Source organism: Myripristis murdjan, chromosome 9 (assembly GCF_902150065.1).
Source record: "Myripristis murdjan chromosome 9, fMyrMur1.1, whole genome shotgun sequence".
Lineage (NCBI taxonomy): Eukaryota > Metazoa > Chordata > Actinopteri > Holocentriformes > Holocentridae > Myripristis > Myripristis murdjan.
Window position 1 is genome coordinate 10,689,296 of NC_043988.1, and position 13,908 is coordinate 10,703,203.

Sequence of the window (13,908 nt, forward strand, 5' to 3'; positions counted from 1 at the left end):
TGTTTTATCACAGCTCCACCAGTGATCTCAGGAACATCCCGACTGCAGGAGGTGTCTGTGGTACTGGGGCAGGAAGTGCAATTTCAGTGCCGGGTCAGCGGGAGACCAGCACCCAGGGTGGAATGGAGCCGTGATGGAGAGTAGGCACAAGATCTACTCTGTTGATGTAACTGTCACCATTAATGCATAGTAAACATTTTACTGATCGGACCCACTGCTCTGTCCCCTCTCCAGGGTTCTGTCCCGTGATGGAGACCCCCATGTGGAGTTTCTTGAAGATGGCCAGGTGTTGAAGGTGAAGTCAGTTAGACTGAGGGACCAGGGACTTTACCAGTGTCTGGCCACTAACAACGCAGGAACTCAGATGCGCCAGTTCAGACTGACTGTGCAAGGTTAAGCTGCTTTCCTTCCTCTTTCTCCAGACACAATTTGATTAGCATCACACCTTGTGTCACGATGACTCAGTGGGCACATTCCATGCACTCACAACATTATACTACAGTACATAAGTCTCACAGCCCCCACTTCATACCCATCTTCTGTCCTCTCTTGTCCCTTTGAATTATAGTATCCTATAGAAATGAGCAGGCTAACTAATTAGAGCAAGATATCCAACAGGAACAGAACAGCTAGTGAGGAGGTAATGTATTGCAGTGTAAAAATGTCTTGCAGCACAAATCACTCCCTCGTAGCAGCACTGTAACCATCACTTAGCTGAAAATTCAAGTAAGTGGGTGGAGTGAGTTTTTCTTTGTGAATTGTGAGTTGTTTGGAAATAGCTTTCCATGCGCTTTGTTGGAGGGGTGTGGTGGCAGTTGTGCAGATGAAACTATGATGGCACTGTAAACTCCAGCTGTTAATGCCAAAGTGCTGTGGTGTCACAGTGTTGTTGTAACTAAGAGAACTACTCAACAGTTATTTACTGCATATGTTGACTTAGCCATCAATTAGAAAATCACTATGTAGCGTCCTGTCATTTGAATGTCCCACATGCCAACATAGTGCTGGCAGTTTATTTGTTTGACTTGCACCATACTGCCTGATGTGCAAGCACAGTGGAATGCAGGAATCTCTGGGTCTAAAGACTTGCATCATATAATTTCCCTAAGCACTGTGCACTGCAGCAAATTCTGGCTATGGACCAGAACACACAACACAACATATGGAGCCTGGCACATTTTGAGGGGTTCCTCCTGAGCAACTAATAACCCCATTCAACCCCCTGCACATATGGTCTTTTTTGCTATGGGAGGGTGGAAATCTTACTTATTGCCCTTTGAAAAATGAATTTTAAAGAATTGTAAACTTGCATTTTAAACATGAACCACCTGCCTTTCCTTCTTTCTTCAGCTCCCCCGACCATCAAGGGCCCCAGTGAGACCTCGGAGGTGTCAGTGGTGCTGGGATTCCCCACAGTCTTACCCTGTGATGTTGAGGGCTCTCCCTCACCAAGCATCACCTGGTTGAAGGACAACCACCCCATCGTGTCCAGTGCCCAGCTGACCTACACCCGTGGCGGCCAGGCTCTTCGACTGGGATCAGCACAGGGAGACAGTGCTGGCCTCTATACATGCCGGGCCACCAACCCCGCTGGCACCGCTCTCAAACACTATTCCCTCAGCGTCCTGGGTAAGATATACCCCATGGAGTCTGAATTGATCTGACGCACATCACGTACACATGAATGAATTAGAGATCTCTGTTATGCTATGCCTGTTCTCTTCTTCTTCTTATCAGTCCCACCACAGATAGAAGGAGATTCAACATCCTTGACATTTGGTAGCCGGGAAGAGAAAGTACGGATCAATGGCACTTTAACTCTGTCCTGCTTAGCCAAGGGTTTCCCTGAGCCTAAGACTCAATGGTTCAAAGATGGACAGGTTGGTGTGATCTGAAGTGGTTTTAAAGGGGCATTTAGGAATATTTGACCTCCACTGACCTCTATTGTGGACCATTAGGATTTCAAACAATATCCTATTACACAGCTCACCCCATCCCTTCCACCCCCTTGAGATATGACTCCATATAAGTGACAAAAATAATAAAGTCTCATTTTCTCAAATGAGTAAGCTAGTTAAATCCAACATATTTCCAGCAGATTAATTTATTGAAGCAGTAATATATCATGATGTAAAGTACTATAATAATAATAATGCTTTGTCATTTACTTGTTATGGCTTGAGAATTTTAGTCTTTTGAGCTTTTGTAGCTGAAATGGCAACACTGGTTGCTCATTGTGCAGCTCAAATTGCCTGAGGAGTAGGCGGGGGAGGAAATTATCTGTGTCTTGAAATTTGAATTCAGCTTGAGCTCGAGCTGTGGCTGGAAATTGAGTTTTGAAAGCCAGAAATCTCAGCACCTGTTCTTGTAATCAATGGCTCATTGGTACAGATCAACAAACTTATCAGCCCCCTACAGATATATTATGCCCATTTGTGCAATGAGGTTGTAAAATTGTGCTTATTGTCCCTTTAAGAAAAAAGGTTTAGCACAAAGTGTCTCACAGAAAATGAACATAATATTTTATCACCTAATGTGTTTCTTGTTTAGCTGCTGAGTGGAAACTTTCATGCTGGTATTCGAGAGAGTGGCCACTTCCTCCACATAGAGAATGCCATGCTGTCCCATGAGGGGCAGTACACCTGTGTGGTCACCAACTCTGCAGGAGAGGACAAGAGGGATTTTCGAATCACCATCCAGGGTGTGTTACCAGCCAGAGTTCCAGCAAAACACTTTCAATACACCCAGTAGCAGGGTTGGAATTATTATTCGAATTGCCCTGTTCAAAATGTAAATCCAGACTTCTATTTGCATGACAATGATAGAGCCTTCATTCTCAATGACTTTCTGATTTTTGTAACAGTATTATGTTTAAAGATTTGTAGTTTTTGAACTTTTCTTGAATTGAATTGAGTTTTAAAGTGAACTGACCTCAACCCTGCCCTGTCCACACATCACATGATACTCACTTTCATTATTGTCTCACCAGTTCCTCCAGTCTTCCAGCGGGTGACTAACAGGGAGGCAGCCTGGGGTCTGGGAGAGGATAAGGAGGATGCCAGTGAAGACAAGACAGAAAAAAGGGAGGTAGTCCTGGGCCATCCCATCACCCTGTCCTGTGAGAGTAACGCCATCCCCCCACCCAAACTCAGCTGGTACAGAGAAGGACATAAACTTAGCACTGCTGATGGAGTGGTACTGCTTCCAGGTCAGGACAAATTCCTTCCTGATACCAGTTAAACCAGATATGCTGTGGTTTTGCACCACTGAGGCATTACTTATGCATGAAGAAATGGACTGTTGTGTTGATTTGTCCTAGGTGGACAGGTGCTACAGATCTCGCGAGTGCAGAAAGAAGATGCTGGAAAGTACACGTGTCAGGCTGTCAATGAGGCAGGGGAGGACCGTATGCACTTTGACCTGGAGGTCCTGGGTAAGCATCTACATTTTCCATGAGTACTTTAAATGTCCACATATTAAAAACTGAATATGGGTAGCTGTCAGTTCTGAGAGTGATCATTCTTGTGTTTCATTTGTCCAGTCCCTCCTGTGATCACGGGGGCGTCAGATGAATTCATGGAGGAAATAGGAGCAGTGGTCAACAGCACTGTGGTTCTCCATTGTGATGTGATGGGTCACCCGGCACCAGTCGTCTCCTGGCTCAGGAACGGGCAGCCAGTGCGCCCGGACACTCAGCACCACATCAGTGAGGATGGGACACAACTCCAGGTTAGTCATTATTAGACAAATACCACAAATGCCACAGTGTGAAAGACCAAGGGTCACATGTTGTATTGAGGAATATAACTGCTGCCCCTCATCTTTCAGCTCCTCAGTGTCCAGGTGTCAGACATGGACGGGTACCTGTGTGTGGCTGAGAACAAGGTCGGGTCAGTTGAGAAACTCTTCAGTCTGACAGTGCAAGGTTAGAAAAACCCCAAAACCTCAAAATTCTTTTAAGGTTTCCTCACAATTCCCTCAGCTAATCATACGGACTGTGATACTTCTTTGCTATCGCTTCCTTTTTGTCCTTTTGTTAAATTAAATGTATGTTCTTTCGCGAGGGCAGACACCCTGGCTGATGCCCTGACATTGTGTGATAAAGCCATGTTCCTCTCCTCCAGTGCCTCCCAGGATAATTGGCCAGAAGGAGGAAGAGGTTAGCGTGATTGAGGGCCACATGGTGTCGTTGCTGTGTGACGTCCAGGCCTATCCTCCACCAGAGATCACGTGGACCAGAGATGGTCAAATCCTGCAGTTCAGCACTGGCATTCACATCCTGCCAGGTCAGATTTAGGTCATCCCATCTGACCAAATAATATCCAGTACCTAAATAATACGTATATATCTTGTTTCTGTCATCCTCTGCCCTTTGACCACAATGTGACAGGAGTATTCACTTTGTTTCAATTGAATTCTGGCACAGATATTACATTTCATAGTAGCCTTTTATTGCTGTTTATTACTGTAGGCGGCCAGATGCTGCAGCTGCCCCGAGTGCGAGTGGAGGATGCAGGTCAATATGTGTGCACAGCCACCAACTCAGCTGGCCAGGATCAGAAGAGCATCCTACTCAGTGTTTATGGTGAGGAAACACACGGTGATCTCATCTGCACAATTCATCAACATGTACAGATGATCAAATCTCAAAACATTGCCTTGGAAAAAGTTGTATCATCTAATGGGCTCACACCTGGTGGGGGAACACACTTCCTAGGTCTGTTTACCACAAACCAGCTGTAACAGTTGATAGTGCAGGAGTGAGTCATCCCAATTACAAATGAATCATGCTGAGGTCACGCTCTTTTTCTGTGTGCAAACCAACAGTCTTGCCAACCTTGAAGCCCCGTCTTGACTCTGAGTCAGAGGTGGTGACCCCTCAGGTGGGCTCGTCCGTCACGCTGAGATGTGAGGCCCAGGGTGCGCCTGAGCCTGAGGTCACATGGTACAAAAATGGACTGCAGCTGCTGCCAGGAAATGGACTGAAGATGGATCATCACCAGCTTGAGATCATAGGAGTTCAGGTCACTAACATGTGTTAATTTATTTATATTAATATTTGCACGCTTTAGAATAGTGTAAGACTGAACTAAAGCATTTTACTCTGTCTTTTTCTAAAATTCCATTCCCAGATAGCAGACGGTGGCACCTACACCTGCAAAGTTTCAAATGTAGCTGGACAGGTGGACAGGACATTCAGGTTGTCAGTTCATGGTGAGAATGTTTCTTAGTATCAGTATTCTTACATATGGTAGCTAACAACAAAGACATTTTTTTTCTATTGTAATAACACGGTTAACTTCCACAGTTCCTCCTGTCCTGGACGGGCCTCTCCAGGAGTCCCTGACACAGACCCTGGGCTCCCATGTTACCCTAATGTGTGAGGCCTCAGGGGTTCCTGTGCCCAGCATCTCCTGGCTTAAGGATGGCACCCCTATCGGTGAGAGGAAGGGAACGATGGGGGAAATGAGATATAATATGTACTTGTCGTGTGTGGAAGCTGACGTAACGCCATATTTTTGCTGTCCAGAGAGCAGTCTGCAATGGCAGTGGTCAATTCGAGGCAACAGGCTGGAGCTGGGGCCTCTCATGCTGTCTCATGCCGGGACATACACCTGTGTGGCCAAGAACAGCGAGGGAGTAACACAGAAGGACTACATGCTCACAGTGCAGGGTACAGAGTTATTTGCAATCTGAACAATAAGAGGCACACACAACCTGCAAATTCATTTGAGGAGTGTTTAACAGCAATCTTTGTCCCATGGTACGCACTACTCAGTATCCCCCACCATCCTGGACTCTGGCCACCCTTCTGACTTAAGTGCTCCCATGGGAGAGGAGCTGACCCTCGAGTGCAGAGCGAGTGGGATCCCTGCACCAAAACTTAGCTGGCTGAAGGATGGAGTGACTCTAGAGGGATCAGATACCCAGCACATAGAGTAAGTTTTTCTCATCGAGAGGCTAGTAAAGCAGGATTCAGAGACAGAGCAAAGGAAACAGATCAATGATTGGCAAGAGAACAAAAATAAATAAAAACAGCTTTGCAGTAGCTTATAGGCTCAATGGAACTACAGCATCCGCTAGAGAAAGTTTGTGTGTGCATGAGGATATGGTGATGGGATAAGAACCCTGGTTAGGGTGGGGAGTGAGGCTGGAGCTGATATTGAATGTACAAATGTACCCTGGTTTGGTGACCTTTTTCATGTGAGAGTGACCTTTATATGTGACGTTTGGCAGTATGACCTCAGATGGCAGCACCTTAACCTTATTGAGGCTGAGTCCTGAGGATTCTGGGACATACACCTGTCTGGCTGTCAGCCCCGCTGGCCAGGAGAGCAAAATCTACACCCTCTTCGTACTAGGTAAGTTTAAATCTGTAATGGTGTATTTGAGCAACTTTTTGAGTGTTTTCATCTGATTTTGCATCATTTCGTTTGATTTGTCGCAGTCCCACCATCTATCTCTGGTGAGACCACTGTTCCGAAAGAGGTGCAGACCACGCAGGACAGCATTGTGACGCTGGAGTGCCAGACAGCAGGAAACCCCCCACCCCAGATCAGCTGGCTGAAGAATGGGCGCCCCCTGCTCCTTTCTCCCCGTACTCGCCTCCTCTCCGGTGACTCTGTTCTTAGGTCAGCTTAGATCTAAAAAGCTCAATTAAAACCAGATCTATCATTAAGAGGGTGACGTTTCAAAAGGTGATGTTGAGTGTGTTTCCCTTTCTTCCTGATGTATTAGGATTTCTCCTGTCCAGTTGTCTGATTCTGGAGTTTACACATGTGTGGCACGTAGTCGAGCTGGTCTTGCTGAGCTCAGTTATGATGTCCAAGTCCAAGGTAAATAACATCTACTTTACACACCTCCTAGTCATAATCTTGTCATTAGGAAATGAATCATATTGATGTATTATCTGGCACACGTGCTCTGCAGTGCCCCCCGGTGTGGATCATGTTGAACCAGTGGAGCCGGTCACAGTGGTTCAGGGGTCCCTGGTGACACTGACCTGTGAAGCGCGGGGTGTGCCCCCTCCCACTTTGACTTGGATGAAAGATGGCCAGCCGCTGTCGCTTCACCGCAACCTGCTGCTGGATGGACAGGAGACACGGCTGCAGCTGCCGGATGTGGCGCCCTCAGACAGAGGGCTCTACAGCTGTGTGGCCAGTAACCAGGCTGGAAGCAGTACAAAGAGCTTTAACCTCACTGTGCTAGGTAATCACAAGACCTTTAATTAATGTGATAAAACTATGTCATTTTGAAGGCATGAGACAAATACATTACGTTTTCTATTCCAGAGCCCCCAAAGATATCCAGCTCCAGCTCCCCAGATGAGCTGACCATAGCAGTAAACAGTCCTCTTGAACTAGAGTGCTCTGCTGTGGGTGTTCCCCCTCCTACCCTCACCTGGCTCAAGGATGGTCGCCCCTTGGAGGGGGCTGACATCATCCAGCAGGATGGACATTTTCTCAGGATTAGCAAAGTTCAGGTAAACATTTTGTAATATCTGTGAGATTCAGCTGCACAGGACAAGACTTCCTGTGTAAAAATTCCATCCGTCTTACTGCATCAGCCTGAATCCCAACTTCTGGAGAGGAGGTGTCCCATAAGGCTTGAAATTCTGTAGTTTGACCTTATTAATTTCAGGTGCCAATTATGGTCACTGAAGTGATGATCTTAAACTTATAGTGAGTTATAGACTGTCTGGTCTAAGAAGAAGTGGTTCATTTCCAAGCAGTGTGTAACTTGCTGACGTCTTCTTACGTGATTTTTGGGTTAAGTCATCTCTGGTTAAGTTGTTCATTTTCAAAAAAACGTTATCACTCCCCTGCCACTTGGAGCAGCCAAAGTGAGAACTTGCCAATGCAGCTTGAGCATGTGTTAAAGACTCTATCATGTGCCATAACTGGTTTTGATTATAGTGATTCATTGGACTGAATGATTTTTCACTGAGAAATTTACTGCCAGAGCTTTTTTTCATACAAGACTAGCACAATGTGACAGCTAGACATGAGGTTTATTTGTATTTTGAGACTGTCGAGCATTTGTTTATATTTATAACATATGGAACCTTTTGGTGTGAAACAGACATTCTGAGCTTAGTTATGAGGCTGACTAAAGTTGCAGAAAATAGCTCCTCAAGAACATTTATCAGTATACCCAAAATACAGCTAGCCAAAAGAAACAAAGCACTGAAGCTGTAGCAGCGTCAGCCCATGCTGTAGCATTGTTATGCGAGAACCACTCAAGATGATTAATGTTGTCTTTTGAAAGGTTGAGGACGCAGGTCTGTACACCTGTTTGGCCAGCAGCCTAGCTGGAGAGGATGGAAAAAACCACTGGGTCCGAGTTCAAGGTGACACATAGTGTTCTGGTGTGTTGTTCATTGTTCATCATAGAGGAAATACGCCACTTCTCCCTCTCCTCTACCTTCCTCCTATACTTACACCTGATCTCCCCTCTGTCTTCACCTTTTCCACCTGGCCCTCATTTCTTTACTTAGCTCTTCTCTGTTTAAATTTAGAACTGAAGGTACACAGGGACATTTTGTCGCCTAAATTATCTGGGTGGTATAACTTTGAAGCGTGCATTCCTTACTACTCGCAATGCTGGTGTGTGTAATATCACCTAAATAAAGTCCCCATAATAATCAATGGTTGTATTACTTTGTTCCAGTGCCGCCAACCCTCCTTGGCTCAGGTGATGTGAGGACAGTGAACGTGCCATTTAAGGGACACCTCACCTTGGAGTGCCTGGCTGATAGCGACCCTCCTCCTGATATAGAGTGGTACAAAGACGAGGTCAAACTGCAGGTATGGTGCAGGAAAAAGAACAAAGCCGAGAATGCATTATGTGTATGCCACCTCATCTTACTTACCTACCATCCCTCTTTCTCTTTTCCTTCCCTGCTCCTGTTCTGACAGCTGGGGGGTCGTATCCAGCGGCTGGCAGGGGGTCAGTACCTGGAGATACAGGAGGTCCGACCTGAGGACAGTGGTCAGTACAGCTGTGTGGTCACCAACATAGCTGGAAGCACCAGCCTGTTTTTCACTGTGGAGATCCTCTGTAAGTCAATATAATCAAATGAAATTGCATAGAGATCACATGGAATAAAAAGAGTTGAATTGAAATAACTTTGTGAAACAGCTCTGCATGGTAGACCCAAGTCTCACTTTGTTCTTTTCCAGTGCCCCCGGTCATAAAGGAGAGCAGTTCAGTGGTGACAGCGCATGTTGGCCAGGATGCAGTTTTGCCTTGTGAAATTGAAGGAGACTCTTCTCCTACAGTCATGTGGAGAAAAGATGGCTTCCCTGTGATTCAGGATAACAACAAGTATGTCCCGGCTTTTTGTATTTTGTTTCAAGTTAACACAGCTTAGTGTCAGTCTGTTTTATGCCAGAGATTAAGAGTCTAAACTGTGAGATAATCCACAGAATATCTGAGGCCAGCTCCAGGGGTCGAGTTTGAATGCTAAAACTGGGCTAAACAGTGTAAAATGAACAAGTGGTCAATGGAATTTTAAGCTATTTTAAAAGATAGCGTTTTTATTGTGAATGGGAGAAAATGATCACATGATGGTTAAATTTCTGGGGAGCCCTGGTGACTCACCTTGTACAATACATACCGTGTATTGTCGTCGTTGCGTCTCCGGTTCGATTTCAGCTCAGTTCCTTTGCTGCATGTTGTAATCTCTCTCTCTTACTTGTCTATCTCTACTGTCACTGTCAAATAAAGCAGAGTAAATAACAAAATTTTGGGCCATTTCTATGAACTTAGATAAATGAAATTTCATATCATTTAGGAGGTAAATGTTCTCTTCACCTGGTTATGAAAATGTTCAACATCACACAGTTTCAATGCTACTGGAAAACTTTTGAAGGTGTCAGAATTATACAACCACTGAAAGAATATTGGCTATCTTGGGCTGAGTAACAATTACAGCAATAATATAGGTACTTATAAATATTTGAAATTAACTGCCATGATCATTATAGAATTTGACCCCTTTAAGTGCAATTTACTATACACTGGCAAATGCTCAACACTGCCCCTTGGAGTTCAAAAGACTGTACTGCACTTTTTTTTTTGTCTTACTCCAGTCAATGGCTGTGATTTGATTCTTTCTGTCTATAGGCCTTGGTCAAACTCTCCAAAATATCAGCAAGTACAGTGAATCCAAATTGGCGTTGTTAGGAACAGTTTAGATAAATCTTGGAAGAATGATGCATTTTGGCACTGGGTTCTTATGTTTAAAAAAAGGCACTGATTGACTTGATGGGGGCAATATGATTAGAAGTCAAAAATACCGAACTTCGATGAAACTGCATTTTGTGTCTGACTAGGCAAAGGGCTGTCTGTATCATTATACTGCATTATTTGTGAGTGTATTTGCAATAAGGTATCATTGCTTTTACTGGGTCTTATGGGGAGAGCAGGTGTTACTGTTATTTTTGTGCAACCAGTATATTGTGTATGTGTTTCAGGTATACTATGTTATCAGAGGGCTCCTTGCGTGTACATGGGGTTCAACTGAGTGATGCTGGTCGCTACTACTGCACTGTGTCTAACCAGGCTGGCTCAGATCACAGGGGAATGGATCTACGCGTGTTTGGTGAATACAGCACATATAAATATAAATATCGTACTTATTTTTTTCAAACAGCAATGATGGTATTCTTGCTGTGGTGAAGAACTAAGCAAGAACAGCGAAAATACAGACTGACATCATACAATGACATACTGTGTGGTTCACATGTCTGCCCAACTGAGACTGTGCTGTCTTCCATTAGTGGGTCCTTCGATCAGCCCGGGTCCATTCAATGTGACAGTAACCATGGGGATCAGAGCAGTGCTGAGCTGCGACACCACAGGCATCCCTGCACCGAAAGTGACCTGGAAAAGGAATGGCACTCCACTGGATATGAACCAGCAGCCTGGTGCTTACAGGTAAAGATGGACCTCTGGATTTACATCCTTTGAATTGATGCTGTGCATGTGCTGCACATCCTGGAGCAGACAGCCATAAATAAATAAAGTTTCTTAAGACAAATAAAACTTTTCTGCCCAGGTTACTGTCCTCTGGGTCGCTGGTCCTCTCCTCACCGTCCAGTGAGGATGAAGGTTACTTTGAGTGTACTGCTGTCAATGATGTCGGAGAGGAGCGCAGGGTCATTGAGGTCATCCTGCAAGGTATCTAAGATGTGCTTCGTATTGTGCACAGACTGTCACAATTCATTTCCAATGATTGAACTGATTGATTGATATTTTTATTGTAGTTCCACCATCGATTGAAGATGATGTCACTGCAGTCACTGCTGTGAAAATGTCTGCTGTAGTGCTACCCTGTCATGTACAGGGACGCCCTCAGCCCACTGTCACCTGGACCAAGGGTGGAGCCAAACTGGGCTCCAGGGGAGGGAGTTATCGTGTCCTGCCCACTGGTAAGACAAGCTGCCCAGGGAACTGACATCCTTTTGATTGAGTTCTACAACATGGTCTGATAAAGCAGTGCCACTGGACCAGGAATAGGGTTTTCACAATCAAATATGATATTAAACAATACAGTTTTGTTCTCATTTCTGTTTAGGGGTGTTGGAGATAACTGCTGCTCTTCCAAGTCATGCTGGCAGGTATACTTGTTCAGCCCGTAACCCAGCTGGAGTTGCCCACAAACACATCTCTCTCACTGTGCAAGGTGGGTGCAAGTTGAATGTTGGAATGTTTATGGTAAACCATGGACTTGTATAACTTAAGCATTTTTCTTTGTCTGCACTTAGAGCCCCCAGAGATTAGGCCAATGGCAGAGGAAGTACAAGTGGTGTTGCATCATGGGACTGTTCTACCTTGTGAGGTTCAAGGTTTCCCCAGACCTACTGTCACGTGGCAAAGAGAGGGAGTTCCCATAGCAGCAGGTAACTATATGAAGTAGTAGTATAATCTTGTAATACTATTATACATGCTTTATCAAACATATTAGTACAGTCATGCTACTGTACCATAGATGCTGCTGCTGACTGAAATGTTACGGTTGCATCACAGGTCACAGACTGGCTGTGCTTTCGAATGGAGCTCTGAAGTTCTCTCGTGTCACGCTGGGTGATGCTGGCACCTACCAGTGCCTGGCACAGAATGAAGCTGGCGTAGCTGTTGGCAGGACTAAACTAGTCCTTCAAGGTAACACAGTCTGATTTAATCTCATGGAAGGGAAGAAAACTGTGAATACTGAGTTCATTTTTCACGGTGTCAGTGTGGTAACAGAAAGCAAGACAAAACCAAAAGGTTACAGGTTCGATCCTTGTAACAACTAATGCCTTGTGCTCTGGTGAATAGTCCCTTAGTAAGACAGTGAACTCTTACCTGAATCAATGTTTGACATTTTTTTAATAACTAAATGTGTGCTGCTTGGATGTTTTTCCAGTGCCACCAGTGCTGAGTGTACCTCGTGTGGAGTACACTACTGTACTGGGCCAGCCAGTCAGTCTGGAGTGTGCAGCTGATGGGCAGCCTCAGCCTGAAGTTACTTGGTACAAGGAGAGGAGGCCTGTGCTGGATGGCGCTCACATACGTATTTTTGGCAATGGAACCCTGACAATCACTGCTACCCAGCGCAGTGATGCAGGCCTGTACACATGTACTGCCAAGAACCTCGCTGGCAGAGCCAGCCATGACATGAGGCTGGCTATTCAAGGTTAGTGGATACTCTTTAAAGGAGTAGTTCCCCCGCAATCCAAAAAGAGAGGGAGATTTTCCCACCTACCTCTAGTGCAGTTGGTTAATCCAGATAGTTTATGTGTGATTTGGTGAGAACTCCAGTCTGTTGTGCTCTTCCCTGGGCTGGATGAGAATTGTTAGCTGGGGCTCAAACCATCAAAATTTGCATGTTAAAAACTCCATCACCACAGCTTTTTCCAAAAACAATGACACAGATACCCAGCCCTGCACAGCCCTTTGGAGTGAATAGTTTAATTGGGAACTATTTCCTGCCAAACAGGAAAATATATCCACATGCCCCCAAAGAGTACAAATTAGAGATAGATAATTACAGTTTGCCAGTGTTCTGATGCAGTGAATCTTCAGCAGACTGGAAACCTTCCCGAATCGCACATAAATTATGTGGATGGATAACACTAGCATTGCACGAGGGGCAAGTGGGAAAATATCTTTGTATCAACAGTTCCTTTAAAACTCAAGTTCAAATTGTCTAAGGGTTGAACATGACAGATTCATATGGAATGGTTCAATTCATTAACCACTAATGATCTCCCTGTTTTAGTTCCACCCATGATTCCTGCTGGGCAGATGGAGCTGTCAGTCATCCAGGGATTTCAGGCCTTGCTGCCATGTGTCGCTCAGGGTTCACCAGAACCCAAAATATCATGGGAGAAAGATGGAGCCATTGTGCCCAACCTTCCTGGCAAATTCACCGTCCTGCGATCAGGGGAACTGATCATTGAGAGGGCTGAGGTTAGACAAACCGTAATTCATATTCATCACTTGAGTGTAAAATGCAATGTTTGTCTAGATGCGGGCATAAGAATGTGTTGTGATTATTTCCCTCACACAGCCAGGGGACGGTGGTGTGTTCACATGTGTAGCCACCAACGCAGCAGGGTCTGTGAGACAAGACATACGCCTGTCCATCAACATGAGGCCTGCCTTCAAGGAGTTACCAGGTGATGTAACCTTGAACAAGGGTCAGAGTCTGGCCTTGTCCTGCCACGCTCAGGGAACACCCACTCCTGTCATCTCCTGGACTGCCAACAACACTCCCCACCCAGGTACTCTATTAATTTCTCTTACAGAATTGCACAATGCTTAAATCCTACTTAAGGGTTTGGCAATAAGTATCGGAGTACCAAACCCCTCTTTTGGTGCTGTTACCAATGATTTTAGTGTTACTTTCAAGATGCAGGC

At 45.1% G+C, this 13,908-nt stretch overlaps 1 protein-coding gene across 1 annotated transcript in view; it reads left to right on the plus strand.

Annotated features, from left to right (window-relative positions):
- Positions 1-13,908, plus strand: part of hmcn2 (hemicentin 2) — a 47,802-nt gene that overhangs the window by 24,465 nt on the left and 9,429 nt on the right. Inside the window, exons 29-63 of the mRNA XM_030059224.1 lie at positions 14-140; positions 235-392; positions 1,351-1,629; positions 1,738-1,880; positions 2,551-2,701; positions 2,990-3,208; positions 3,320-3,433; positions 3,542-3,729; positions 3,829-3,925; positions 4,125-4,286; positions 4,472-4,585; positions 4,828-5,024; positions 5,133-5,214; positions 5,309-5,440; positions 5,531-5,674; positions 5,780-5,939; positions 6,238-6,362; positions 6,449-6,632; positions 6,739-6,836; positions 6,931-7,209; positions 7,293-7,483; positions 8,269-8,350; positions 8,671-8,807; positions 8,919-9,060; positions 9,183-9,327; positions 10,479-10,606; positions 10,785-10,941; positions 11,063-11,184; positions 11,271-11,435; positions 11,582-11,689; positions 11,772-11,906; positions 12,034-12,168; positions 12,413-12,682; positions 13,268-13,458; positions 13,559-13,772. Coding sequence (XP_029915084.1) covers positions 14-140; positions 235-392; positions 1,351-1,629; positions 1,738-1,880; positions 2,551-2,701; positions 2,990-3,208; positions 3,320-3,433; positions 3,542-3,729; positions 3,829-3,925; positions 4,125-4,286; positions 4,472-4,585; positions 4,828-5,024; positions 5,133-5,214; positions 5,309-5,440; positions 5,531-5,674; positions 5,780-5,939; positions 6,238-6,362; positions 6,449-6,632; positions 6,739-6,836; positions 6,931-7,209; positions 7,293-7,483; positions 8,269-8,350; positions 8,671-8,807; positions 8,919-9,060; positions 9,183-9,327; positions 10,479-10,606; positions 10,785-10,941; positions 11,063-11,184; positions 11,271-11,435; positions 11,582-11,689; positions 11,772-11,906; positions 12,034-12,168; positions 12,413-12,682; positions 13,268-13,458; positions 13,559-13,772 — 5,475 coding nt within the window. The remainder of the gene's footprint in view (positions 1-13; positions 141-234; positions 393-1,350; positions 1,630-1,737; positions 1,881-2,550; positions 2,702-2,989; positions 3,209-3,319; positions 3,434-3,541; positions 3,730-3,828; positions 3,926-4,124; positions 4,287-4,471; positions 4,586-4,827; positions 5,025-5,132; positions 5,215-5,308; positions 5,441-5,530; positions 5,675-5,779; positions 5,940-6,237; positions 6,363-6,448; positions 6,633-6,738; positions 6,837-6,930; positions 7,210-7,292; positions 7,484-8,268; positions 8,351-8,670; positions 8,808-8,918; positions 9,061-9,182; positions 9,328-10,478; positions 10,607-10,784; positions 10,942-11,062; positions 11,185-11,270; positions 11,436-11,581; positions 11,690-11,771; positions 11,907-12,033; positions 12,169-12,412; positions 12,683-13,267; positions 13,459-13,558; positions 13,773-13,908) is intronic.